The sequence below is a fragment of the Cebidichthys violaceus genome, unplaced genomic scaffold, assembly GCF_023349555.1.
Source record: "Cebidichthys violaceus isolate CVI_PGR_0920_01 unplaced genomic scaffold, fCebVio1.0.p SCAF_23, whole genome shotgun sequence".
Classification (NCBI taxonomy): domain Eukaryota; kingdom Metazoa; phylum Chordata; class Actinopteri; order Perciformes; family Stichaeidae; genus Cebidichthys; species Cebidichthys violaceus.
The window spans coordinates 322,978-348,215 of record NW_027176406.1 but is presented as its reverse complement, the minus strand read 5'-3'; the positions used below and the strand labels follow the sequence as shown (position 1 = coordinate 348,215).

The following is a 25,238-nucleotide window of genomic DNA, read 5'->3' as shown; positions in this document are numbered from 1 at the left end:
ACACACGTCAGCGTGAGGCGAGAACGCAGCCTTCTAACGAGCTCAATAACTCCGCTTTCACATCATGACACATGGTGTGTTTTGGTACGCATATTCAGTACGTGAGATCCTGTGAGCATTCACACTTTATGATTATGTGTGTGTAGGTGTGTGGGTGTGTGTGAGAGAGTGTGCACGCACCAGGCTAAGCTGGTTTTAATAGGTTCCATAGGTTGGCCGTTTGTCAGCCAATAAAAACAAGAACCCTACAAAATGTTAGGCAATTCACTTCCTGCACCAGTGGGTTTATCGCCGCTACGGGTGCCAAAGACTGTGTGCATCAGGTTATTGTGTTGCCTTCACACACATTTCTTAGTCCAGCCACAGGAAATGACATAGGAAAGGGAGAGTCGGTGCAACGAAACACACACAGTTAGAAATGATCCCAAACCCTGCAACCACAAAGAAAGAGGCCCAACTGCAAGCTAGTAATTAAAAGGCCATCCTTATCTTTTCCTTATTACAGTGATTGGACCGACTGAAAACACTTCACATGCTTCAAAGTGAAGCACTGAAGCCCAGAGACATTTGAAATCCATCCAATAACCCCCCCGCCCTCCCCTCCCCAATGTGCCCGGAGTCTCCTCTCTTTCTCTTCTTTTTTATGACAGACAGACATGAAACCAGAGCGGGACTAACAATACTTTTGGTTTCAGTTAAGTACAGGATCAGTGAAACATATCCAGCCAGGCCTCTGTGATGGTCTGGGTGAGCTAAACAGCCTGCTGGTTTCCCCCACATGGGCCCACACCACACTCACAGAGCACGCTCGTAATGAAGGGTTTCTGCTCAGCTCTTTTATGGAACCACTGCGGAACAATGTACGGAATTACATTTACTTCACAAAATGTGCCTCAAATATAAGCAGAGAGACTGAGCCGAGGGGAGGAAGTCATATTCTAGGGTGTCTGTATGAATCAATACCGGTACTGTTTTTTTTTGTTGATCATGTTACATTACAGAACGTCTTCTTGGGAGGTCTTTTTGAGTTTCGGAAAGTCATAATAACAATTTTTCCGAATTTGCTTCATTCCACCAAAGAATTATCAAGCAGCAAAAAAAGAGTTCATCTGTCTGCAGTGTAATAGAAAATATGTGTGAAGATGGTTAGTAATATTCCCATCATATATATAACGAATGACGTTCACGACAGCATTAGACGAACGCCACCAAGTAAACAGACATAATGTACCAAGAATAGCTTATTAAAGTGATCAATTGCAGCTTGCAATCTGTTTATTTTAAAAACTGTAGAGCTCTGAGTAATCCCTAGAATACAACATAAATGGCCACAGGAAATGATTTCACCATGGTATCATGAAATAGAGCCAAGTTCAATCTTGAAAATAAATAAATAAATCATGTAAAATTGTCTCATGCGGACAAGCCAGCCTCGCTATGCCTGTCAAACTCTGTGTTTACACACTGAGATTTACAATGATAACGTGGTACCTTGATTTCACACACACACACACACACACACACACACACACACACACACACACACACACACACACACACTTTCTTAATCGAATCAGTAACTTTTCAGTTTCAGTGGTTGCAAAAAACCAACATGGCGACGGCCAAAATGTGAAACTCAAGGCTTCAAAACGTTAGTCTGCAAACCAATGGGTGACGTCACTCTGTCCACTTCTTATATACAGTCAACGGATGCAAGTCATGAACACAAGTTTTTTTTTTTATATGAATTGTTTTTAGCTTGACAGACCTAGCGTGCCTATGCACGGTTGCTAAACTATGATTACACAATCGCCTTTTGCAAGAGCGGTTTAGTGAACAAAAGGTGATCTAAAGGTTTATGTAATCTACATAAAACACATCTTGCATGGATTACTTTCATGCTACAACCGACTGAATAAGGCAAAACCTGTGACAAGGGTTCGCTAATAGAGGAAGCATAATTTTAAGGGGTGACAAGCCAAAAAGATTGTGATTTTCTGTGTTGGAGAAAAAGAACGAGAGAGTGATTAAGTGTAATCTACCCAATATGGCCGTGCTATTCACCTTATCGGCCTTCTTGCATTTCGCTGCATTTGTCATAGAAAAGCCTTCCTGACAGGAAGCCGGCCTCTCGAGTTCGGCCGGTGAAATTTACAGCCTTATTTTCATTGGAGGTGAAATGCTTCTACAGTCGTCTAGTGAATAGAAATGTGTGTGAGGCGACAGGCTGAAAAGTACAGCTATTGCACTGAGACAATGGAGTGTTGTAATAGGGTATTTTTAACCACCACGCTAAGTGCCCTAAAATCACTTTTACCTCATTCGCCATGGCAGTGATGCAGACTCCATTTATAATCCTTCTGTCGGCCTGATATCTGTGGCATTTCCTGAATACATATTAGATTAGCTATTGTATTAGTAATCTGCCCCTACCTGTTTGCTGCCTGGCTTCCTTTATATACAGCTATGCAGCATTTCATTCACTGAGTGACACACCGGTGAAAGTCATTCATTACTTTATCCTGGGAAATAAACAACAGGAGACTTCAGCATAATACATCCCATGTAGGATCAACCCCAGAAAGAGATGTGGAATTTTTCCCCAACATCGTCATTAAACAGAAAAGGTTCTGTTGATGACTTTATTCCCCCGTGCCGAATGCCCACGCTCCCTCTGTGTGGAAGTGAAGAGAGCTCTTCCGAGAATCTGACCCCCCGACCAAGAGTGCTGGTGGGTTGTTGGCGTGTCGGTTATTGAAGCCGTTTGAATAAATCTCACAGAGGCTGGTTACTAATTCTCATGACTCACCCCCACTGTGCGGCCCGTTACACATCCCGCCCACACTTCCCCTCCTCTCCCCCCCTCTCCCCTCTTCTTCTCCCCGTTTTGTGGGAACGCTCTTTTGCTCTTTCTTCCATTCTGTCCTCCAAGATGAACTCATCCCAAACCGCTGCTATGAACAAAACAAGCTTTCATGAAAACTGCCCATTCACATCTCACCCCTCTAACAGCCAATGCGGAAAAAAATACATATGTATTAAAGCACGAGTTAGGCCGTCAGTGACCAACACATGGCGGCCAATGAATTGTAAATGACTGTCTCTGTGGAGGATGTTGTCGCTGTAGAAACCTCCCAACTTTTTAGGAGCTAGGAGACGTTTTCCGATTGGCCATCATACATGTTTGACTTTACCCAGTTTGGTTTTGTAACCGACATATCATCATGATGATGTGACCCTTTGATGTAAGTTAAGACATGCAAATCACCACAACTGGAGTTTTTACTCTGACAGTATTAGGAAAGAATGCCTCTTTATCGAGGGTGACCTGGTGCCTTTTTGGGGTTTATCAGCGAATGTATGACGGGGAGAGGGTGAAGGGTGGAGGGTTAAATGTTAAAAATGTGGGAATGTGGAGACAGAGTGAACGAAACGTCTGAGAAAATGGAGCCCAACATGAAGTGAAACAAAGCCTCCATGGTTTGCAGACGATAAGAAGAGCGTAATTGTCATCAGTGTGATCTGCCAAAAATTGCTTTAAATTTCGTTTTCTTATCGAGCTTATTTATTCCAGGATATGCATGACAAAACAAACTTTAAAAGAATTATTGTGACATTTTGAGAAATAAATACTTTCTTGCTGAGAGTAGATGAGGAGATTGATACCACACACACTGTACGCTAAATATGGAGCTAACGCCAGGAGATGATTAGCTTAGCTTAGCATAAAGACCGCAAACAGCTAGCCTGGCTCTGATTAAAGTGGGAAAAAATATGTCAACTATCACCTCTTAAGCGCTCTTAAGTTGTGGTTTTATGTTGGTGTTATGTGCTGGACAAACAATTGGCCGAGAGCAATAACTTCTTGAAGTCGCTGCAGCCTCACCGTGACAACTCTGTAGCTTCATTGGTTAACATTGTGGCAAAGATGTGATACGGTCAATACCGATCTTTTGTCTTTACAGTAAAAAATAATACTGAGCATTATTTAGAATGATGACAAACCCGAGTTCCAGTAAGTCGGAAAACTTAATGGGGTTTGTTCCGGCCAAGTTAGCCATTGTTAGCAATTGTTAGTGTATTACGCCGGTATTTTGCACATAAAAACAACGAATGTCCAAATGTAGAAGATTGACAGTACTGTATCTACGACAGATTTAATGAGACACAAATAAGACAGAAGTGATAATAAAAAGTATATTACTACTTACTTTACTGTTGATGCAAGGAGCAGCCATCTTGGATTTGGAGGTAGGTGGTTGGTGAGGTTTGCAAGTCGGAAATCCGATTTCAGGTGGCGTTCAAGTTGAAATTTGCATCTGGGAACTCAGAAACTCCAACTTCCCGGTTCAATTGGAACGCAGCAGAAGCTATCACCAATAGCCGCTTAGCTTAGCTTAGCATTAAGAACGGAAACAGAGGCGAAGAAGGCTCTGTCCAAAGGTAATAAAATCTGCAACTAATTGAACTTATAACAAATTAGTTGGCCGGGCGCAGTAACTTATGGAGTAACAGTATGGAGTCTCATCGACACCATCCGGTCGCCATTGCACACTCAAAGACAGATGAAGTCACAGTGCCCTTCCAAGAAATAATCTGTGACAATTTGACGTTTTTACACTTTGCTGTTCAAACAAATGAGATATAACTTTTCAATTAGTGAGGAGGAAGGTGGTTTGTTTGCCAGCTTAGCTGCCCCCTCCCCGATTCCATACTGACTGCTGGCTGAAGCTTTATATTTAGCGTGCAGATATGATAGTGGTATAAATTTACTCTCGGCAAGAAGGCAAATAAGCACATTTTCCCAAAATATCAAAGTCTTCCTTTAACAGACAGATGATATTGATCTTCTCACATTTCCCACGTTGTTGAGCTAGACAAACTCCTGAGGGCCTTACAAAGAATCACCACGAACAAAAACAAAATACAAAAAAAGTCAATGTGTCATATGTGACCAAAGCAATTAAAATCAACTGGTAGAACCAGTGGCTTTTGACTAATGAGGTAGAGCGCTTGTTGCCAGCAATGCTGACTGAGACATCTTCCTCTAATAACAATTACAAAGCTGATTTCCTCTCTTTGCAGGCCAAGAGAGCTTGGTGGTCAATCTAAAACACAACTCAGCGAAACTTGTGGGATTCAATTTCAGTGATGCCATGGTGGATTGTAATAAACACAGCTGGAAGCGAGCGGAGACAAAAGTCACGAATAAGCAGAAAATGACTAAACAATCGTTTATCTGCCGTATGGCAGGAGCTCGCCAGCTTGAGAGTGAGAACTGGTGAGAGGTTTACATAGAAAATGAGGATGTTTGTCTTTGCATATAGACACAACTGACCTCCACATATGCTCGGCTTAAGTCTAATCAGAAATGGCCCGGAATAGCAGCATCTTCCTGTGTTTATTTGTGTCAGAATAATCCCCACTTACTTTAGCTACGTCAACCAATAAGGGTTTTTTTTTCCGCCTCCGCATTTTTATGAAAAATATCTACTTGGGAGTAGAATAAAAAAATAAATCTTTGTTTTAAAAGGGAAATAAATGAGTGCATTTTACTGTGCGAAGGCTCTCTATAAAGGCTGTCTGGCTTCGACACAAACTACAAACTTCAAGTGTGTTTTCCTTGTAAAAACATGAGGCCTGGATCAGAGCAAAACACTGGCAAGAGAGTTTGCCATTCGACAGACCGACTACATAAAGCATACGGTGTGTAAATGTGGGAAAAAAAGAAGAAGATTTGTATGTTGTTTGCATAAAAGAGAATACACAATGATATGAGAAGCAGCAGAAACGGTGGAGCTGTGACCTCGCTCGGGTCTGAACTTAAAGCTGCGGACGCATTCTGATCTGAAATTCAAATGCTTCGACTGAGAGGCTTTTCGAGTGCTGTTGGATAAGAAAAGAAGGGACAGAGCAGCTGGAGACCGGAGACTACAGCAGAGTTAGGTGCAGTAATCTGGCCTGAAGGAAATACATGGAAGCAATGGAAAAGAAACACGTCCAACATTAACGTGTGTTCTTCCCATTTCCCCTCATTAGGAGCTCGAAGTGAGGTCGCTGGCCGGCACAGCTGCACATGAAACAGGGTGGCAAGAAACGCAACAAAAGGGCCGGCTATTTCTGGGCGTCCCATAAAGCTCTGGCAGCCACAACAGTACTGGACACTACATTACAGTCCTTGTGTTTCTCTTTTTTTTTTTAAACTTGGGGCTCTGGTGTAGCATATTTTTCTAATCACGTAGGGATCCCCTCTCTCTCTCTCTCTCGCTCTCTCTCTCTCTCTCTCCAACACACAAACAAATATCGTGACCTAAGGGTAACTTTCACAGTCAAGACATCAAACATTTCCTAAATGAGGAATGACCACACCTTTCTGTAACTGCTAATTTATGCTCAACGCCTCGTCCTGAATGTTGCTTCCTCAAGACTTTTTCTTGTTTAAGAAAGTAGAGTCAAAGCCCACCATGTGAGTCTATATTCAAACCGTCTAAAAAGCATTAACAAGTGATTGTGATGAGTGAATTAGAGAGGCGTGATTTCTTTCTATTGTCCTTGTGGACTAACTTTAAACAGAAAGGCTGTGTGTTTTTGAAGCTGTTAATGAGAGGTGAAAATCTCATTTTGAGGTGTGATTTCATGTAACAACTCAGAGCGGTTTTAGTGTGAATTGAACCTAAACGGGCTCTTGTAATGTTTTGGTTTTTTTCCCATCATAGGAAGCAGGGATGCATGACTCATCACCCCTTGTCTCCAAAAGGAAAACCAGTCAGTCACCTCAGGATTACTTACTGTAACAGCTCATCTGACAAAACAGCAGCTGGACAACGAGAAAAGGACACGACGAGCGGGGCTATCATGACAAAAGCAGAAGTGACTTGACTTCCTTTCTGCAAGAGCATGAACGTCATAACGGGAAAAACCCCAGAGCCAGGAGTGTTGGACAGAACCTCCCCCCTCTCCCCTCTCCCCTCCCCCCAGGCACTGAGACGACTGGGTCCCAACCGGTCACTTGTAGTGTGGCTTGTGGCCCGAGGGAGTAATGAAGCAGTGATGGAGCAGATCCCCGCTGTGGGAAGACAGAAAAGACAGAGCAGAGGAGTCCTGCTGTCATGTCTTTGTGTGTTAACTAACCACAGGCGGTACATTGGGGAGCCTGTCACGGTGTCACTGCAGGGGGGGTGGGGGGGGTTAACTGTCCGAGGCCGAGATAGAGGAGCAGTTCAGCCACGGTTATCACTTTGGGTGGCCCGGAACAAGTCAAGGAGCAACAGCACTGGTGCATGATGACCGGGAAGACACTTCAAAAAGGGGAGGATCCCAGACGAGCAGGTGTGGTGGAGGTGGTGGGGAGCCGTTGAAGCTAAAATAAGAACAGTTCAGTTGAAAGAAAACACAACTTTTTTTTTAAAAAAAGAGACCACCAGGGAAGAGCAAGCGCTCAGTAAAATGACGAGGCCACATGTAGTAAAATCCCCCATTAATTGCTACCTGCAGTGGAAATGAGTAAGTCGTTAATTATGTGTGTGAGATTTCGGCTGCACGTCACCAGCCACGCCCCTGTGTGTCAATTCCTACCAGTGACCTCATCTGTGTTTCTTCTGAAGGATATCCCCCTCCTCTCTAGGCACAATGAGGCAGCTTCCTGTTTAGAGAAAGGCCCAGTCCGGCCATAACATACGCAATTTCCCCATCGATTCGGCCGGCACGCCATCAGTGGAAATGTGCATCATTTAGCTTTTTTTTTTTCTGTGTTGTTGTTGTTGCTAATTTCTTTGGGTTTTCCTTTAAAAAGTTGCTTTACATTTGGGTAGGAGCCTGGATTGAGAAAAGCAGCGACACACGCTCGTGAAAAGCAGTAATCTAAAGCTGGCAGGTGAAGAAATAGCGGGTTTGGTGATAAGAGGTTGGCTGTGATGTGGATCTCTCCTCCAGCTGTGTTTGCTAATGCGATGGTGGATTGATGGAGGAGACTGTAAGGAGATATAAAAGGTGTTTAAAAATCATTAGTAACTTGTTTAGCACTTTTCACACCGTGAATATGTTAAGAAGGAAGTCAGATAATCACAATCCAGAGCTTTGAGTTAAGGTCTCTTCACTCAACAGTGTCACTGTGCTGAACTGAACTCCGAGGACGTAAGAGCACCACTTTGTTTACAGCACTCTAGAAACTAACCGTGGCCTACTACGAAACTGAGAATGAACTTTTCAGTGCAGCGGGAGACATCTTGAGACCAGCTGTAGTCACTTTTAAAATGAAATATATTTGATTCTGGGAGGATGAGAAGATTTCCTTTAAGTTGTCTTTTTAATGAGGCAATTGAAGTTTTTGCACAGACATTATTCAAAGCGGAGCATATGTATCTCTCACAGCATGTCTGAAGTGGGGAAAAGATCTACAAATGGCACGTCTGCCAAAAAAAATTGTTGTTTTAAAAATAAAATAAAAAGTGAGCTGAAAGATAATTACAGATGCTGCATATCTGAGTTACTTCTGCTCTGAAATCTGGGGTTTCTGGCCCGCAAAGCGAATCCAGCTGCACCTGCCTCGCAAATTGCTATTTTTCCACTGACAAATGAACTCGTGGTTTTTAGTTTAGAGTTTACTTCTGAGTGTGATGTTTCTCATGTATGGACTGTGTGTGTGTGTGTGTGTGGGAGGGAGGGAGAGAGAGAGAGAGAGAGAGAGAGAGAGAGAGAGAGGGGGAGAGAGAGAGAGAGAGAGAGATATTTCCACATAATCTGACAAACCTGAAGAGCAACCTATAATTGCACTGCACTGAGCATATTGAATACACACAAATACAAGAAGAACCACACTCATGTGAACAGTACCTGTGGGCAAACTGAACGATAAGATGAAAATCTCACTTTCTTCTTCTTATTCAACACATAATCTGTCATCCACCTCTAATTCCTCCTGAGGGCAAATCAGTTAAGAAAAAAAGGTCAGACGAAGGAGGAGGAAAATCGTTGAAGTTAGACAACATCATAGACCAAACCCACTGCGTGTTCAGTCCTGCCCTGCTCCACACATCGCACTCTCATGTCGCTGTGGCGCAGTGAGCCACTGAAGACCGCGTCCTCCTCCTCCTCCTCCTCCTCCTCTCCGGCTGTGGGATCACTACTTCTGCTGCCGCTGCTGTTGAGGGTTCCTCTGGATATTTACACGTATTTCTACAGGTGCGTTTCTTAAAAGTTACGTTTTAACCATGTTGGTCCGGCATGATGCGTAAAGGGTCGTGAAGCGCGTCTGTGCTGCTCGGGGATGCAATTAGATTTTCTGTGCGCTAATAGTCATTTTTAACTCTTGCGGCATCATTACCGTGGATATTTCTTTTACTTTATACTGCATATAGAGCCGCACATTTGATTTTGTTGTATGCATACCAATTACAACATGGACTTATATGTAAAGTAATGATTCATCAGTAAACTGCATCTAATTGTCTGCGAGTTAAATTTGCCAAACAAACAAAGCATGCGTATTTACGCATTATGACACATAAATAGCTCATTAGTTCGTATTTGTTTTGTCCCACACGTTTAATACTGGAAACAAATGGGTGGGTTTGAATTTTGATTGTCAGGTAAACACTGGCACTATAGGTTTAAACAAAAATAATAATTAAAACTGCAGACTTTGAAAATGTTTTCCATAATTTACTCCCATTGTCGCCTAAAGTTATTGCTGCAAGTGGTCATGTTCCGTACAGCCCCCCCCCCCCCCCCCATTAATCATGTAGACATCATCGCTATTAAAAGTGTAATCCTCTGCATGTATTCTGGGTATTGGAGATGGTTTTGCACATTAATCCAATGCTCCATTTCCTGTCGTTAATTATGGTGTTTATTTGTTTGTTATCGTCACTAACACTCTCCTCCTCTTGTCTCTCACGCAGGCTGGCTCTCATCGCCTCCTAGCGCGCAGCCCGGGCATTAAAAAAAAGAAAAAAAAGAAAGAAGAAGAGGTGACTTTTGGAGGAGAAAACCACAGGAAATCCTATTTGATAGCATTTAAACGGAACACGTTTTCCTCTGCGTAGAACAGCCTTTTAAATAACCAAAGGAAGAATGCACAACCTGTGCATTCTTGTGACTGTGTGACACCGTGGATCTAATCTTGAGATAAAAAAGAAAAAAGTTGAAGAAAAAAAGCATCTACCTGTGGAAGTAGCACAAACAATGGCCACAGAGTCTTTCCATGCTGCCTATGCTGTTGTGGCCCCGTCCGCCATCCCCATGACCCCCTCCACAGGAAACCTGCTCCACATGTTCCGCGAGTACCAGAGCAACGCGGTCATCTTGGAGCACTACAACTTCACGGGCAAGCTGCAGGAGAACAAGTACAAGGAGGGACTCAAACCCGAGGCCATCGCTTTCCTGCTGGTCTGCCTGCTCATCGTCGCCGAGAACGCCGTGGTGCTTCTGGCCATCTGGAAGAACAAGAAATTCCACGTGCCCATGTACTACCTACTGGGCAACCTGACTCTCTCTGACCTGCTGGCGGGCTTCACCTACATGGTGAACATCATAACGTCCGGCGCCAACACGATGAGCATGACCCCGGTGCTGTGGTTCCTGCGGGAGGGGGGCGTGTTCATCATGCTGGCCGCCTCGGTCATCAGCCTGCTGGCCATCGCCATCGAGCGCCACGTCACCATGGTGAGGATGAAGCCGTACCAGGGGAACAAACAGGGCCGGATGTTCGCCCTGATCATAGCCAGCTGGGTGCTGTCCGTGATCCTGGGCATCCTGCCCGTCCTGGGCTGGAACTGCATGGGGCGCCTGGACCAGTGCTCCACGGTGCTCCCGCTCTACGCCAAGAGCTACATCCTCTTCTGCATCACCGTGTTCAGCGCCATCCTCATGTCCATCGTGGTGCTGTACGTCCGCATCTTCCGCATCGTCAAGGCCAACACCCACCGCCTGGCCTCGGTCCCGCAGCGCAAGGGCCTCTACCGCAAGTCCCAGAAGTACATGGCCCTGCTGAAGACGGTCACCATAGTCCTGGGGGTCTTCATCGCGTGCTGGCTGCCCCTCTTCATCCTCCTGCTGCTGGACTTCTGCTGCCCGGCCAAAAGCTGCTGGGTGCTCTTCAAGGCGGACTATTTCCTGGGCATCGCCATGTTCAACTCCCTCCTCAACCCCATCATCTACACCCTGACCAGCAAGGACATGAGGAGGGCCATCCTCCGGCTGCTCTGCCGACACTGCCTGCTGACTAAAGACGGGCAGGTGAAGAAGATCGGGATGCCCTTCCTGGAGTGCAGCACCAGCAAGGCCGACGTGGCCTCTCACCGACTGGAGGGACTGGAGACGACAGTGTCCTCCGGGAACTTCACGTCGCCCTCGACCGTCAAGGCCATTTACCCCCGGATGTCTAAAACATGACACAGCACACATGTTGAGAGGAAGCATTAGGACTGAGACTTCCCTCTAGACGGAGTCAAGTGAACCTTTTTCGACAGGCGCACTCAGGTTGCACTCTGCCAGAGTTTTGGCATTAAGCTGAATAAACTCGATGTGATGTGTGATTGAAGTTTTTGGGAGAAAGACTAACTTTTAAAGTTTTCTATAATCACAAAAAGCAGAAAGGTCAGCGCCTTGGGTGGCAGTTTCTTGTGAGAAACTAGCATTACTTTTTAATCTTTTAGACAACAAGGTCAGTATTTATCAGAGGTTTTTCCTTCTGGAAAACATTTCTTCTTTTTTTTTAATTTTTTTATCAGTGTCAGTTTTCCACATGAAATGAAATCAAAGGAACGTGCGGGCAGACGGTTTCACATAAATACGAACCAATCGCGCCGCACATCTGACAGACTGGGGCCAAAGCCCAGGCGGGAGGTTTCCCCTTATCTCCTCTCCTGGCGCAGCGTTGTAATGATACGTTGTTACGAACACGGAGCGTCCACGCCCAAAATCTGCTGCCAAACCCATGTAATTTCTGCCATGTGAGTTTTGGTCAGCGGCTCCGCCCCCCCCCCACGGCCCCAGATCAGAGGCTCGGCGGCCCTGGGGCCCGCTGAAGACGTCATGCGGAGGGGCGGTTTGCAGCTCTGGAGGTCCCCCTCAACATATGTAGCGACACACGATGAAGGACTAGAAGGCAATAAAGCCCGACATGGGGGGCTGGTTGGAGCCTTCTTGGTTTCACTAGTATAGCGCAGCGCTCTGCTGTGTCGTGTGGACAAACAAAGCTTGTTTCTCTCGCTGGAGAACGTTCACCATGAAATGATACAAATCTGTTGTCTTCGTTACGAGTGCAGATGTAATCTTGTTACCACACAACAGCAATCTGTCGAAGCCCAGATGACAGAGAGCGTGGGCTTCAAAGTGCAGTCTGGAGAATTTCATTGTGGTTACGAAACATTAAAATAGATACTTTGCCAACTGTAATATTGTGTATAAATGTAAAGAGAAAAAACAACATATATTTACTGATTTGTATACTTTGTAAATATATATATAGCCTTTTCTGAGCTGCATTTTGTAATGTAAAAACCTCACTTAAGTTATGATGTCACTTTTTTTTAATATGTGCACTGAATAAAACATATGTGAATGAAGTTTACATGGAGCCTTGTGTATATTCTTCACTGCTAACAGTGGCCTTTATTTCAGTGGTTCATGTCTGAGGGACGTCCTTCTCGTTTCTTACTGCCGAACAAAACTTTAAATAAATATATATATAAATATATATATATATATATACACGGAGTAATCACTGCTGTGGTTCTAAATACAGAGTAGAATAAACTGCAGAAAAATCCAAACAATATAAATTACATTCTAATAAAGTACATCTATTCACACATTCAGACAAAAAAAAAAAAGTTTTTTGTGTGATATTTATCTCATGAAATCTTAGTAATGCCTGCTGATATGAGCTATTAGGAGATGTGAATCTGATTTATCATTTTAATATAAAAAAATTAACTTTTATTAATGTCTATGTAAAACGTGGATAAACACTGAGTGAGCAGAACGGCCCTGCAGTAAATGATATTCTTGTGAAGCTTAAAAAGTGAAAAGTTTGTTGACACACAGAGAGTCTTAATTCACCTCAATGAGAGTCTCAGAATGAGGTTGCACCACCGCTTACTGAGGCCTACCTTCAGCTATACCATGTCCCAAGTTAGTTGATGTTTAGTACTATAAGTACTAGCAAGTAAAGTATCAATACTGAAACTAGACTAGCTATGTGCTGCTTTACGATGCACAATGTTAACAGGGAATAAAGTACAAAGGGCACTGAAACACGAGGGACTTCACCAAGAGATGAAAGGAGAGTAGAGGCTGACAACAGGCCTGACTGAGATAACCCCTCCCTCCGTACCAACCACTTGTTAACCACTTGGTAAGATGTGTGATGTGTGTGGCTGAGGTTTAGATGACGCTGCAGGAGCAGCTAGCCGTCGCCCCGTTTACCGTAAGGAAACCACGCGTCGGTGGGCCTTCAGAGTGATAGTGCGTGTGAGAACGAGCCGCCCCGACACATGATGTCCCGCCCACTCCGAAAACCAAAACGCCACGCTGCAGCGCTGCAGCGGAGAGAGTGACTCCTTTTCAAAGAAGGAAGGAGTTTCAGTTCTCAGCAGAGTGGGCCTATGGGTAAAATATATATACACGACGCATAGTGTTTCACCAAAGTGGGTACTATCAGTGATGCCTCTCTATTTTGCTAACTCATCACTATTGGATTTTGACACATCATAGTTGAACACTTAGAGGTGTGTATGGAAATAATGACATTTCTGACTACATACAAAGCTTACATAATCCTAAACCATCAATCCACTGTCAACTAATCCACTAGACTTAACTAACTAAACTAATAATTAGATGTGATTTAAAACTATATATATATATCCAGATATTTGCGTTAGGGCCGAAAATAAACAACAGTGAAAAGGGGAAACAAATCTGTGTGTGTGTGTGTGTGTGTGTGTGTGTCTGTTGTCACCACATGTTGCAGCTGACAAGCAGGCAGAGAAGTTAAAGAAGCGCCCTAAAAGTGAACAAATGACTGAAATGGATAACTGAAAGTAAGGTTGAAATTCTTTAAGTAATGAATAAACATATAACATAGCTAATGGTATGGCTGAAACAAGTGAAACAATAAAAAAGCAGTTGCCTAGTGAGCTAAATGTATGGATAGCTCCTGCCTGTGGTGGTGCAAAGGCAAAAAGCAACCTAAACAATGACGGTAAGAAAAATAGATAATATCCACATTTTATGTAATTAAAAGTGATAAACACACAGATGTTAATCCATTGATGAGAAGACATTTGGAGCAGGACTGATGGATCTGGCTCACCTGACAGAGATGATAAAACCAGTAGTGAACCACTGGTCTAAACTAGTCTGACTAATCCACCTACATGCCTCTTCTAAAGCTTTTAACAGCATCTCAGTTTTCCTCAGCATAAGAATTTTGCGCAGTTTTCATCTTGTAACCCAATTATGGAACTAAAACTCCTATTTTACAAAACTGCGTAAAGAAGGAGTCATCAAAACCTTGTAGGTTCTTACAAAAACACAAGACGGTAGTTCTGCAGCGACATCTAGTGGCCCACACCCCACTCAGCCTGGTCCCAGACCACAAAACGCTCTGACGAGTCCATGTAGTATAAACAGTACATGTGTTGTATAGGACAGCAGAAAACAAAGACATTTACAGACAAACATAAATAACGTACACATCATTTCTGACAACACGGCCATCCTTCGGCTACCACTCGGTGCTGACGAAGCCCCACAGCTGGTCGCTCACGTCGCTCCGAGATCGCGTGGCGGTGTCGATGTTGATGGGGGTCGCCAGGTCCGCCCCGTAGTGCACTGCAGGAAGAGAAAACAGACTGATGACCCGGAGACATCTTACGATAAGGGCGGAAAAAAATGACAACAGAAAACAGAACCGTACCTCCTTTCAGGACGTTGGGCTGTGTGTCATATTCCCACTTGATCTTGGTTATGAGGTAGTACACCTGAGCCACATATCTGTGGAGGGAAAAGTAAAAACCAAAATCAGAAAATACATCAAACTACTTGCAACTGCCAAATGCAACGTAGCGTAGTGAAACAATTCAAAGTTAAAAAGGTCCAGTTTCCAGCATTTTGGTCGACCTATTAGCAAAACGGGGAATATAATATTCATAACTATGTTCTCATTGGTGTATAATCACCTGAAACTTAGAATTGATGTATTTTGGTTAGCTTAGAATGAGTCCTTCATATCTACACAAGCAGCTGGTTTCACAGAGTCCTCCATGTTTCTACAGTAGCCCAGAGCGGACAAACCAAACACTGGCTCTAGAGAGAGCACTATGCAACGTTGCCTGAAGGCCACCGTACTTCTCTGAAACGCTTGTGAAACTGCTGCCACGTGAGCCGCAGAGTGCAAAATCCGTGGTATCACCAGCCTCCATGTCACTCCTAAAGAAGTGTTGTTATGGCGATGGCGGGTCCTGATTGAGGCCAACGGCGTTGCCACGTTTTTTTTGCACTCTGCAACCAACGTTACGGCAGAATTGGAAAAGGATGATGCTACACACTGTCCCTTTAACTTTAGGATTTATTTTCCAAAAAGAAGGTTGCTTAATGTTTTATGTGCCAACTCATTTTGTGTGTTTGTGTGTGTGTGTGTGTGTGTGTGTGTGTGTGTGTGGAGGAGCAGTTCACTGCCGTCTACAGGAGTAATACACGGTTTATATCCTGAGCAGTAATGATTTGACGACATGAAATTCAAATTACCATTTTAATTTTGCCTTTGAAATTCAGTTCCCAATGATATGTGATGGACAAAAGCAGCAAACACTTATCAACACAGCACCGAATGACTCCCTAAACACAACCTTCACAAAGACAGTATCTATTATAGGGCTATGGTACTGGATTACATTCCACTAGAACTATAAAGTATTTATGTTGTATACAATCCATTGTACCCATCTCAGAAGTACACTAAAATGCGCAGAGGGAAATATAAAAAGTTAGAATCTCTTGTGGGCTTGTTTTAATTGAGTACATGGTGACTGAAGCAGTGATGACAAGAGACCCTTTCATTACTAATAATATCGGAGACTCACATTGCTGAAGGGATGACCTCGGTCGTGTCTTCGTCCACCTCGTTCTGAAGAGTCTCCAGCTCGTGCTCGGTGTTTCTCAGACTCTCCAACTCTCTCTGCAGAAATCTGGAGGAGGATTAAGGACGCCAACAAAGACCAAAAAAAAAATGGGGCAAATAAAGCAAGACAGGATCCATAGTGACACTGAACAGATCTGGACTCCTTTCATTGCATTTATAAAAAAGATACTGTAATTCTGAGTCGCTCATCTGGCTCTTGGCGGTGGCCTGCCTCAGCTGTTCCCCCAGGCTCTCCAGCTCCCTGTCCCTTCTGGTCTTCTCCTCCTCCATGTCCAGCAGCATCTGGCTCGCCCTCTCCTCAACCTGAGCCACATCTGGGGGACGGAGGACAGAGACGGAGAGATAACAGAGGAGTGAAAGATGGAGAGAACTTGCAGATGGAAATCAGAAGGACTGGATCCAAGTCTGAAACATTTTTTTTAATTTTATTTGGATGCAGACAAAGTGTAAATTCTTAATTGTTGTTGACGTTAGACTCTATCCAGGACCACATGATCTCATCTGTAAGTGAGTTATACCGTCCAATTCTTCTTTATTTGGCAGTGATAATACATAAAGTAGAGCGCATTGACAGCTGAGACACAATAGAGCATTGAATGTCCGATTACTTGCCTTTTAAAATCTGTGTCACAATCTTTTTAGTTTCTAAGTGATGGTCAAAAAGAGCCAGATGTTCATCTTTCACTTGTCTCAGTTTCTCCGGTTGGCTGCTGTTGATGAAGGCCACCAGCACCTCGCCCGTCTCCTCCAAGTCCTGGAATTTATGACCCTGAGCCATTGTGGTGACACCGGCGGCTAGGAAGCTCACGAGAGGAGAGATTCTACTCTAAAACAAATGAAGGGGCAATGAGTGGGATGTCAACAAGGCTCGTTAGCTTCATATCGTCATCAGAAATTAACAACCAAACAATGTAAACAGCAAAGTCCCCAGTGGTGGAAGAAATACCACAGTGTTATAATAAAAGACAACATGTAAAGGCCCACTCAAGCAGTACATTGGAAGTATAAAAAGTACTCAAGTTAAGTGTTGACTTCTTGATTGATACTTAATATAAAGCCTGGTTGTTTGAACTTACAAAAAAACGCACAGTAATATTTTAGTATATTAACATCAAGTTAACATTTTTTAGCTATAACTTAAGATAAATTAACTTAAATCCAACAAAAAGTGATTTCCGTGTTGTACCACAAAACTGCACTTGAAAACCGTTTGTTTTAACGTTAAATGTATATTACCTTCTAACACTGAGCCCGATGCTGGATCTATGATCTAACAGTCGAAGCAACAGACCGGTGACGGTAGATAACACATCGGCTAAGATGCATGAAACCCTCGCTGTGTTTCCTTTATCTTGTTTACAACTAACGTTATACGAGCAGGGGAAACGTTAGCATCGCGGCTAGCTTAACTATGATAGAATGCTACAGACACGCAATACAAGTTACAAACAATAATGTCGACTCTATAAGTAACTAGTGAGCGCAATGTTTGAGAGGAAAAGATAAGTTATTACGTTAAAGTCAGACAGAAGACGTACCGTACAGCTCTTTCCTGTGAGGATTCAAATTCAGTTCCTGAGCGCGCGTCTTCTGCTTCTTCTTCTTCTATGGTCATTGGCGGACGCTCATACCGCCACCTACTGTACAGGAAGTAGCTGTCCTATTGTAACGGTTCATGTATTTGAATATGAATATGAATATATATATATATATCGATTCTAATTTATGAAGCAGCTGGACTTCCAGGAAGCACTCAAATCTTAAAATGTTTAGTGCAGTCCAGACACACATACAACTTTTACGCTGTTGTGTTTATTAAGTCATGAATGTATTTTTTGCACAAGAATTTAATGAAACAATTATACTCGTGTACTTTTTATTGCTTTCACCCACCTGGATCAATACATGTAGAACAGTTCATTCACATTCACAAGTGCTTGAAACAGCTGGGAAAGAATAAGACAGCCGACGATTTGGTGATTGCCAACTTGGAACTATTTGATAGAATAAAATAAACATCTAAGCATCTTTTCACACTACCTGTAAGTTGTGAGAAACCTGTCACAAACTTTAATGGTGTGTTTATTACAGTTTGTGCAATCTAGACACAAAATGAATGTAGCAGGAGAAACAGGTTGGTTGTATCAATCCCCTAATCTATTTTATTGCATACTCAACTGAGTATAAACAACTTTAGGTACAAATTAGAGCCAGCAATTTAACATGTCCAACTTTAATCAAAAAAAGTAAATTTGAGGCTGTAATACGACAAAAACTTGAAGTACATTTCTATTATGCCATAAAAATCTATAGATTGTATTGTCGGCAGCTATCTCAGAGACGGTGCTCACGCCTTGTTTTTCTGCTTCTCCTCCTTCTGCCGTTCTTTTCGTTTCTGTCTGCCGAGCTGTCTGAAGAACAGTCTCTTGGGGTTCAGCCCATAGGCCTTCAGTCTCTGTCTACTGAACTCCCGGCCGCCTATCTTCACCCCGTGGCTTCCCGACACGAGGCGTCCACCGGCGTGGTTGTGCTGCTTCTTGGACCATTTTGGCCTCTCAGTCCTGTTTTTCACCTCATCAGCTTTGTCTGCTGCCTCCACAGCGGTAACCGCCGTCTGGGCTTCCTCTTCCAGTTTCACCTTTTTCTTGGGTATCAGAATCTCTTCCTCTTCCTCCGCCTCGTCCCCTGCCTCTCTGAGAGCTTGTGCTAGCGTCTCATCTGTAGAGTCCATGATGGAGGTGGCGTCTCCGTCCTCTGCTGCTCCGTCTTGCTTCTCTGAGTCCTTCAGACGATCGCGCCGCTTCTTCCCCACCTTGTTCTTACCGTCTGCCAGCTCCTTATCTTCCCTGTAGATTGAATTCAATTTAAAAAAAAAAAAAAAAAAGTCAGGCATTGTTCCAGTGATGGTGGATTCATCATGAGGGGTGCAGCTGATTGTGTTATACTCACTCAGAATACACAGAGCTCAGGATCTCCTTCTTCCTCTTTTCATTCTGGGCCTTGATTTGATAGTTCTTCAAATCACTCGTCTCCTCCTTGTCGGACCTGAGAGGACAAAAGAGGACAAAAGAAAAAACAAAAAACAAAACAGTCTGAGTGTCAGAAAACAACAGAACAGAGGGGCCACTTTAAGATTTAGAAGCCAGTACCTGAACATGCAGGTCTTCTTCAGAGAGCACCACTGGTTCAGCTCCTTATCGTTGGCAGTTAAAATCTGGAGGGAAGAACCAGAGTATTTAAATTAGTTCAAAACAACTCAGTCTGTAACACTTCTGGTCGTCATTTGCAACTCAGGCGTAGACTTCTTAAGAGTGTACGTCTGCGCCACAGGTTTCACGCTAGCCGCTGTGTGGTCTGCTCAGAGAGAAGATTAAGTCGAGGTCATTCCCTGGTCAGAGATCTCCCCGAAAGGAGAAGCAATACCAGATCAGTCACTCAAGGCTCATCACTGCAGCGTTACCAACCAACATCCAGTCAGCATCGACATACATTGTAGCCATTGTTCTCGTTTGGGTTTTAACCACATCAAGACTGACCGTTGTCTAGAGCCCGCCCCCCAAAATGCAATTGTCCAATTATGGCTTCGCAGCTGTAACTAGGCACAGCCTCACCATTGAGCTTCTGATTTCTCTACAGGTTGACATGAGGCCGTAGGAGGAGAGACGATGTCCTGCTATTAGCTATATTGTACGTTGGGTTGTGTGCTGAGAGAGCTGAAAGCTGGACAGACATGGCAACCATAACTAAGGGAGGCGGGACTTAGCGAACGGTCATAGTAGGACGTGCGCGGTCTCACCTCGTTGGTGCTCAGGCCGAAGTCGTTGGCCAGGACCTGCCGGTAGCGGAACCTGCACGGGAGGTCGTCTATGATGTCCTCGTAGTCCAGCTTGTAGTACTCGTCCAAGTACTGCTCGAAGCTTTTCTCCTCTGAAACACAAACAGCCTGCAGTTACATGACTGGATGTCGGAGGACCCAGGAGAGCTATGCTTTGTTGGCAGGAGGTTTTTGGCGACACCTACGTGGGTCAAACACGGGCTTGTTTTGGGTGAGGACTTCTGCGAAGTGAGACTTTTTCTTCTTTTTGCCCATTTGTGGCAAATCCTCTTTCTTCATCTTCTTCCTCTCCTTCTGCTTCTTCTTCCTGGAGGCGGTCTGCTGGCTGGGGTCGTAGTCCGCGTCCATCTGTTTCAAAAGGGATGACTTTTGGTCAAACAGCTTCTTTTTACCAGGACAAAAAACAAACAATGACGTTGTGAGTTGTACTCACAATGAAGTGGTCATCTTCGCAGTGGGGCCCAGAGGCGTCATACTGGTCTTCGTCCTCCTCTCGGTCCTCCCCCGTCCATGTGTCCCAGTTCCAGGGCTCTGATGAGCAAACACAAGGCATGAGTTACATCTTCTATCCTGCATTGATGCAATAAACTGAACATTTCTTTACTACACAACTACTCAATTCCTCTGAATCTTCTCTGCAGGATTCCTTTCAGAGTTTGAGAAGAAACTTTGAGTCTTAAGATGTAGAAGCACAACTGCCTTCCAATAAAACATGCAGGTTTCAACACTGTTGCATCAGCCAACATGAAGAAAAGGCAGGCTTACCCTCAACTTCGTCGTCGTCAAATTGAGGCTTCTCTTCCTCTTCTCCTCCGTAGTATTCATTACCAAAGAATTTCTGCAAACAAAAAAAAAACAACAACAAATGTCGCAGATGAGTTTAAATGCAACTAGAAAAAGGACAAATTGAGTGTGCGTTCTTGGTAAAAGACAGTGGTGGTGGTCACCTTTGGCTTAAAACCTCTGAACTGAGAGGAAGCTACATACTGACGTCCCTGAGGACAAGTCCAATCAGTCAAACACAGCACAGCTGGGTGAGTGTGGCAGTCTCTGTCAACCGAGTGGAGAGACAAACCAGAGACCTTCTTATTGTGAGGGAACCAGGACACGCACACACACACACACACACACACACACACACACACACACACACACACACACACACACACACACACACACACACACACACACACACACACACACACACACACACACACACACACACACACACACCTTCCTGAGAAGGCTAATTAGTTACTAATTAGTTAAACACAATACACCTGTGTGAGCTGGACATTAATTGGCCAAATACTGTGGCTCTTTTGGATTTTCTTCTTACACTAAAAATAGCTGCAGCGTGATGGTACTCAATAGTGTTTAACTCAAATTAATGGAGAATCTACAAGTTTGAAAAAAGTAAAAAAATGAAGTTTCACTCTATCATTGGGGTATCTGCTAAGCCCCGCCCCCTTAGTTACTGTTGCTATGCTTGTCAAGCTTTCCGGTCTCACTCAGCACAGGTGTAGTTCACTGATAATGGCGGCAGATCGACCGTTCAAAAATTGTTTTATAGGCTGTATGTAGCTAGCCAATTAGGGTAACGTTAGCTTTCATAAGTTCGTTGAAAAGGCTTTTGTTTTAAAAGAACAATTCTGTAAAAGAGTTCTCTGATGGCTACATACATGCTATGGTGCTAACGCTACACATCCCATGAAAAAAAGGCAGCCTCCTCACCAGCTGAAGACTATGTTTCTACTATAACCTGTTCAGATGCTTAGCTTCCATACATGGACGACACGACAATAGATTCTCTTTTGGTGCGTTTTGTAAGCATGTCTCCCTTTTATTGTAAAAAAAAAAAACATGACTTAATCCATTCCTTATTTTTTAAGGAATTAATTATTTGACAATGCTAAAACAAAAAGACAACAACCTCAAAGCTCTGTAAATACTGCCGCACGCACCGCTTCAACATGCATAGTAATCCAAAACGTGCCGGTTACGATTGCTGAGCTGTGATTGGACAATCAGTGTAAGGGGGTTTAGCTATTGGTCAACTGAGTGAGCACACAAAAACATGACTGTCCTGCAAAAAAAAAAAACGGTGTGTCCGTGTGTGTGTGTGTGTGTGTGTGTGTGTGTGTGTGTGTGTGTGTTTATGCACCCACCTGCATGAGCTGGTCGTGTTGCTGTGGATCAAACTCTCCCTCCAGGTCAGTCTGACTGAAGGCGAGCTCCTCGTTGCCCGTCAGCTCCTGCAGCCTCTTCAGCTTCTCCACGATCTCGTTCCGCTTCAGGTTCTTCAGCTGCTTCAACTGCTCCCGCTTCTGCTCTTTCTCCTGAAATAGTTTTTGGGGAAGGGAAGCAGCATAGGTTAGGGTTAGCTAAAGAATGAAGGCTTTTCATACTTGGAAGCAGAGAGAGAAAAGGTTAATACTGGAGGGACCAAGGGCTTTTTTTAATTATATATAAACGTGATTCACACCTTATCCTTCCTTTCTTTCACTTCGTCCCTTTTGAGTTTCCTGCGGTCGTCTTTGGAGCGCACAGACGTGGCGATGCTGCGGGGGTAGGTCTTGATCTGCTGAGCGTCTGGCTCTTCGAAGCGGAAGTTGTAGCTCCTCTCGAAGTCCTCCTGCTGCTCCAAGAAAGTCTCCCCTTCCTCCTCGGAGTCCTCCACGTCATCCTGGACCACCTCGTCGTACGTCGGGATCCTTTAGCCGTCGGGAGAGTTCGCATGTTACGTTTTCTTCATTTCAGAGATCACCGGGAAAATAAAGCCTGACAACCACGCAGGCGGGCAACGTACCGTTCGTCATCATTGGCGTCCTCGTCTAGGTAGCCCTTGTTGAGGACATAGTCTCTCAGGAAACGCTCCTTCTCGTTCAACTCCGGGTCATTCCAGTAGTCCCTTAAGTATTTCTGTCCCAGCACAAACCAGTCTCATTACTGAGAAAGACCAAAGCTAGCTGTCTTACATTCTCCGATTTTTTTCCAGACACACACTCACCATGTCCTTCACCTCCTCCGGACCCTCGAGGTCAGTCTGGCCTTTCAGCCACTCCACATAGTCCGCCTCCTCTTTATCCTGCAGACAGACACGGGGGCAGAGAAAAGTTTCATCCTGATCTGTGGTGCTTTCATCTCAATTTCACGACGGGAAGTAACAGCTTCTGACCTTCTCCTCCTGCGTTTTGATCCTCCTGGTGAGAAACTTGGATCGTCCAGCTCCCTCGCTGGCCTCCTCCTCCTCCTTCTCGTTGTCGTCATCGCTGTCCTGGATGAACTTACGGAAGCTGAGGAGAGGTTTTAGTTTCTGTTAATAGTCTGTTATAGAGTTAAACAGCCAGACGCCTTTAGATTGCTTGAGTCCTACCTGTCTTTCAGCTCCCGCTGCTCCTGAATGTAGCTCGGAGAGGCAGCTCTCTTTGAAAGAAAATAACGATGATTAACAAAACACAGATAAGCATCTCCACATTCCAGAAGGAACTAAATTATCTGGTGACAGGGTCTACCTCCATTCTTCTGGCAGCCTCCTCATAGTCACTGTCGTCATCATCCTCATATTTGCTGTGAAGTAAAAAAAAAAGAAGGAAAAAAAAAGAAGTAAAAGATCAGATTACAGTATAAAAATAAAAGCTAAAAAATGTGGAAAATAGCAATAGTCTGCTTTAAAGTGATAAAGTAATCTATGTGACACGTGCAAAACAATACTGATACCTCATATCTACATATAAGACGTTTGCAATATGTTGAAAGTAAACACTGACAAGTGGATTAAACAATAAAAATGTGTTTAATACACACAAAAAAAGACATTCTAGTCATCAAAATACAATTTAATTTGTTAATGGGACCAAATCGTGTACATATTGCGCCATACTGGACAAGCAGTGATTAATTTACTTTTACTTAAATTATCATCTGTGACAAACCCAAAGCATCAAAGGTTCAACGCTACATTTCCCTGTAGCTGTATGGTTGATAGGCTACAACTTTTCAATGAGATCATCGTGTCTGCAGTGAATCAGTACATGTTGGCACATCAGCAGCTCACTCACCCCTCTTTTTCCAGTATGACTTTACGCTCATAGTCCTTCAGATACATGGGCTTCACTGCCTTCTTTGAGGTCGAAGGCTTCTCATCACCGGTGGATGCAACTGAAAGATTGAGACGAGTTGTTTAAGAAGATGTCGCGAGGCAGAGAACGCGAAGGCAACACCAACACAACGTTCACCTTCCGAGTAGAACTTCGCGTCCGTCTGATAGATCTTGGGGTCTTTCTTCTTCAGCAGTGACAGTGTTCTGTAGAAGTCCCTCTCAACTTCAGGGTCCAGCTCCTGTGAGGACGAATACAAGTCAGCCGGTCAACAGAGTTTAACACAGCGGCACGTTGCCGACACGCAGTTATCTGTCGCTGGAAAGAGAAGAAGCAGCGATGCTAACCACTTCACTGTCTCCGGAGCTGGACTCAGACGACTCGCTCTCATCGTCTCGGTCTCCGTATCGATCCTTCACTGAACAACAACACAGGAGACACAGATATTACCCACTAATAACAACACGGCGTCCTATACAACACAATTTAAAGCTAGCTGACGCTACGCTTTCCCACGCTGGGTTGTTAGCATCGTTAGCTAGCGGTGACACACTTACGTCTCTGTAGCTCTTCTTTCTGCCGGTATTTGTCATATTTCTGCGCGAACTGGGAGTTGATTTTCAACTCCGATTTGCCTGACATGGTTTTAATGTGAAGGAGATAGCTTTATGCTACAATTAAAAAAAACTACAAGCTACTAACGGGAAGTCATTCCAGCCTCAGCATGCGCGTGTGGAAAGCTGAACCACGTGGTTTCCGGTGCATATGTCACAGATTACACACGTTGTCCTTCAGGGGGCGCGCTAATACTGATTTCAACGAGTCAGACGTTTGCTCGTGTTGTTTACCTCTTACGCCATTATGATGTTATTTCCTACTGTGGCAGACGGAAGCAGATCTCTAGAATATGTTCTTAATTTTCTTATTTCATTGTGGAAATAGTTTTATTTCTAACATTCACAACATGTTGGCTTCTTTCTTTTCTACTTTTTATATTTGATTGAAACTCACTCTTGCTCTTATAAAAACAGTAAAAACAAAATCTAACATATGAGACAAATTAATTCTCCACTTTCATCTTTTTCTAATCTTTTCTTATTGTCTGATAATGCCTATTTTTGATAATTATTTAGTATTTTGTTTTATTTCATCTTTC

General features: G+C 43.8%; 3 protein-coding genes and 1 non-coding gene across 6 annotated transcripts; 1 reads left to right on the top strand and 3 right to left on the bottom strand.

Annotated features, from left to right (window-relative positions):
• Positions 1–8,835: 8,835 nt before the first annotated feature.
• On the top strand, positions 8,836–12,571 carry s1pr5a (sphingosine-1-phosphate receptor 5a). The gene is made up of 2 exons (XM_068719161.1): positions 8,836–9,180; positions 9,900–12,571. The coding sequence occupies exon 2, from the start codon at positions 10,183–10,185 to the stop codon at positions 11,389–11,391; it is 1,209 nt and encodes a 402-aa protein (XP_068575262.1). The 5' UTR covers positions 8,836–9,180; positions 9,900–10,182; the 3' UTR covers positions 11,392–12,571.
• A 1,475-nt stretch (positions 12,572–14,046) lies between these two features.
• spc24 (SPC24 component of NDC80 kinetochore complex) lies at positions 14,047–17,738 on the bottom strand. Of its 3 annotated transcripts, none has more exons than XM_068719170.1 (6): positions 17,686–17,738; positions 16,760–16,973; positions 16,317–16,461; positions 16,089–16,193; positions 14,924–15,000; positions 14,047–14,838 (listed from the first exon to the last, which is right to left on the bottom strand). In XM_068719170.1, the coding sequence occupies exons 2-6, from the start codon at positions 16,923–16,925 to the stop codon at positions 14,732–14,734; spliced, it is 600 nt and encodes a 199-aa protein (XP_068575271.1). In that variant the 5' UTR covers positions 16,926–16,973; positions 17,686–17,738; the 3' UTR covers positions 14,047–14,731. The 3 variants fall into 3 exon arrangements, with proteins under 3 accessions (XP_068575271.1, XP_068575272.1, XP_068575274.1); XM_068719171.1 differs by having other exon boundaries at positions 16,760–16,968; positions 17,686–17,731; XM_068719173.1 differs by lacking the exon at positions 17,686–17,738 and adding an exon at positions 17,384–17,637.
• A 292-nt stretch (positions 17,739–18,030) lies between these two features.
• On the bottom strand, positions 18,031–24,817 carry kri1 (KRI1 homolog). Its single transcript, XM_068719142.1, has 18 exons — positions 24,640–24,817; positions 24,430–24,500; positions 24,221–24,323; positions 24,044–24,143; positions 23,498–23,552; positions 23,359–23,408; positions 23,161–23,278; positions 22,993–23,070; positions 22,792–22,904; positions 22,468–22,696; positions 22,151–22,321; positions 20,748–20,820; positions 20,416–20,513; positions 20,168–20,330; positions 19,944–20,074; positions 19,297–19,361; positions 19,097–19,192; positions 18,031–18,993 (listed from the first exon to the last, which is right to left on the bottom strand). The coding sequence occupies exons 1-18, from the start codon at positions 24,722–24,724 to the stop codon at positions 18,495–18,497; spliced, it is 2,298 nt and encodes a 765-aa protein (XP_068575243.1). The 5' UTR covers positions 24,725–24,817; the 3' UTR covers positions 18,031–18,494.
• On the bottom strand, positions 19,502–19,601 carry LOC137878780 (Z30 small nucleolar RNA). Its single transcript, XR_011103642.1, has one exon. It is a non-coding gene; the product is annotated as a Z30 small nucleolar RNA (small nucleolar RNA).
• Positions 24,818–25,238: the final 421 nt, after the last annotated feature.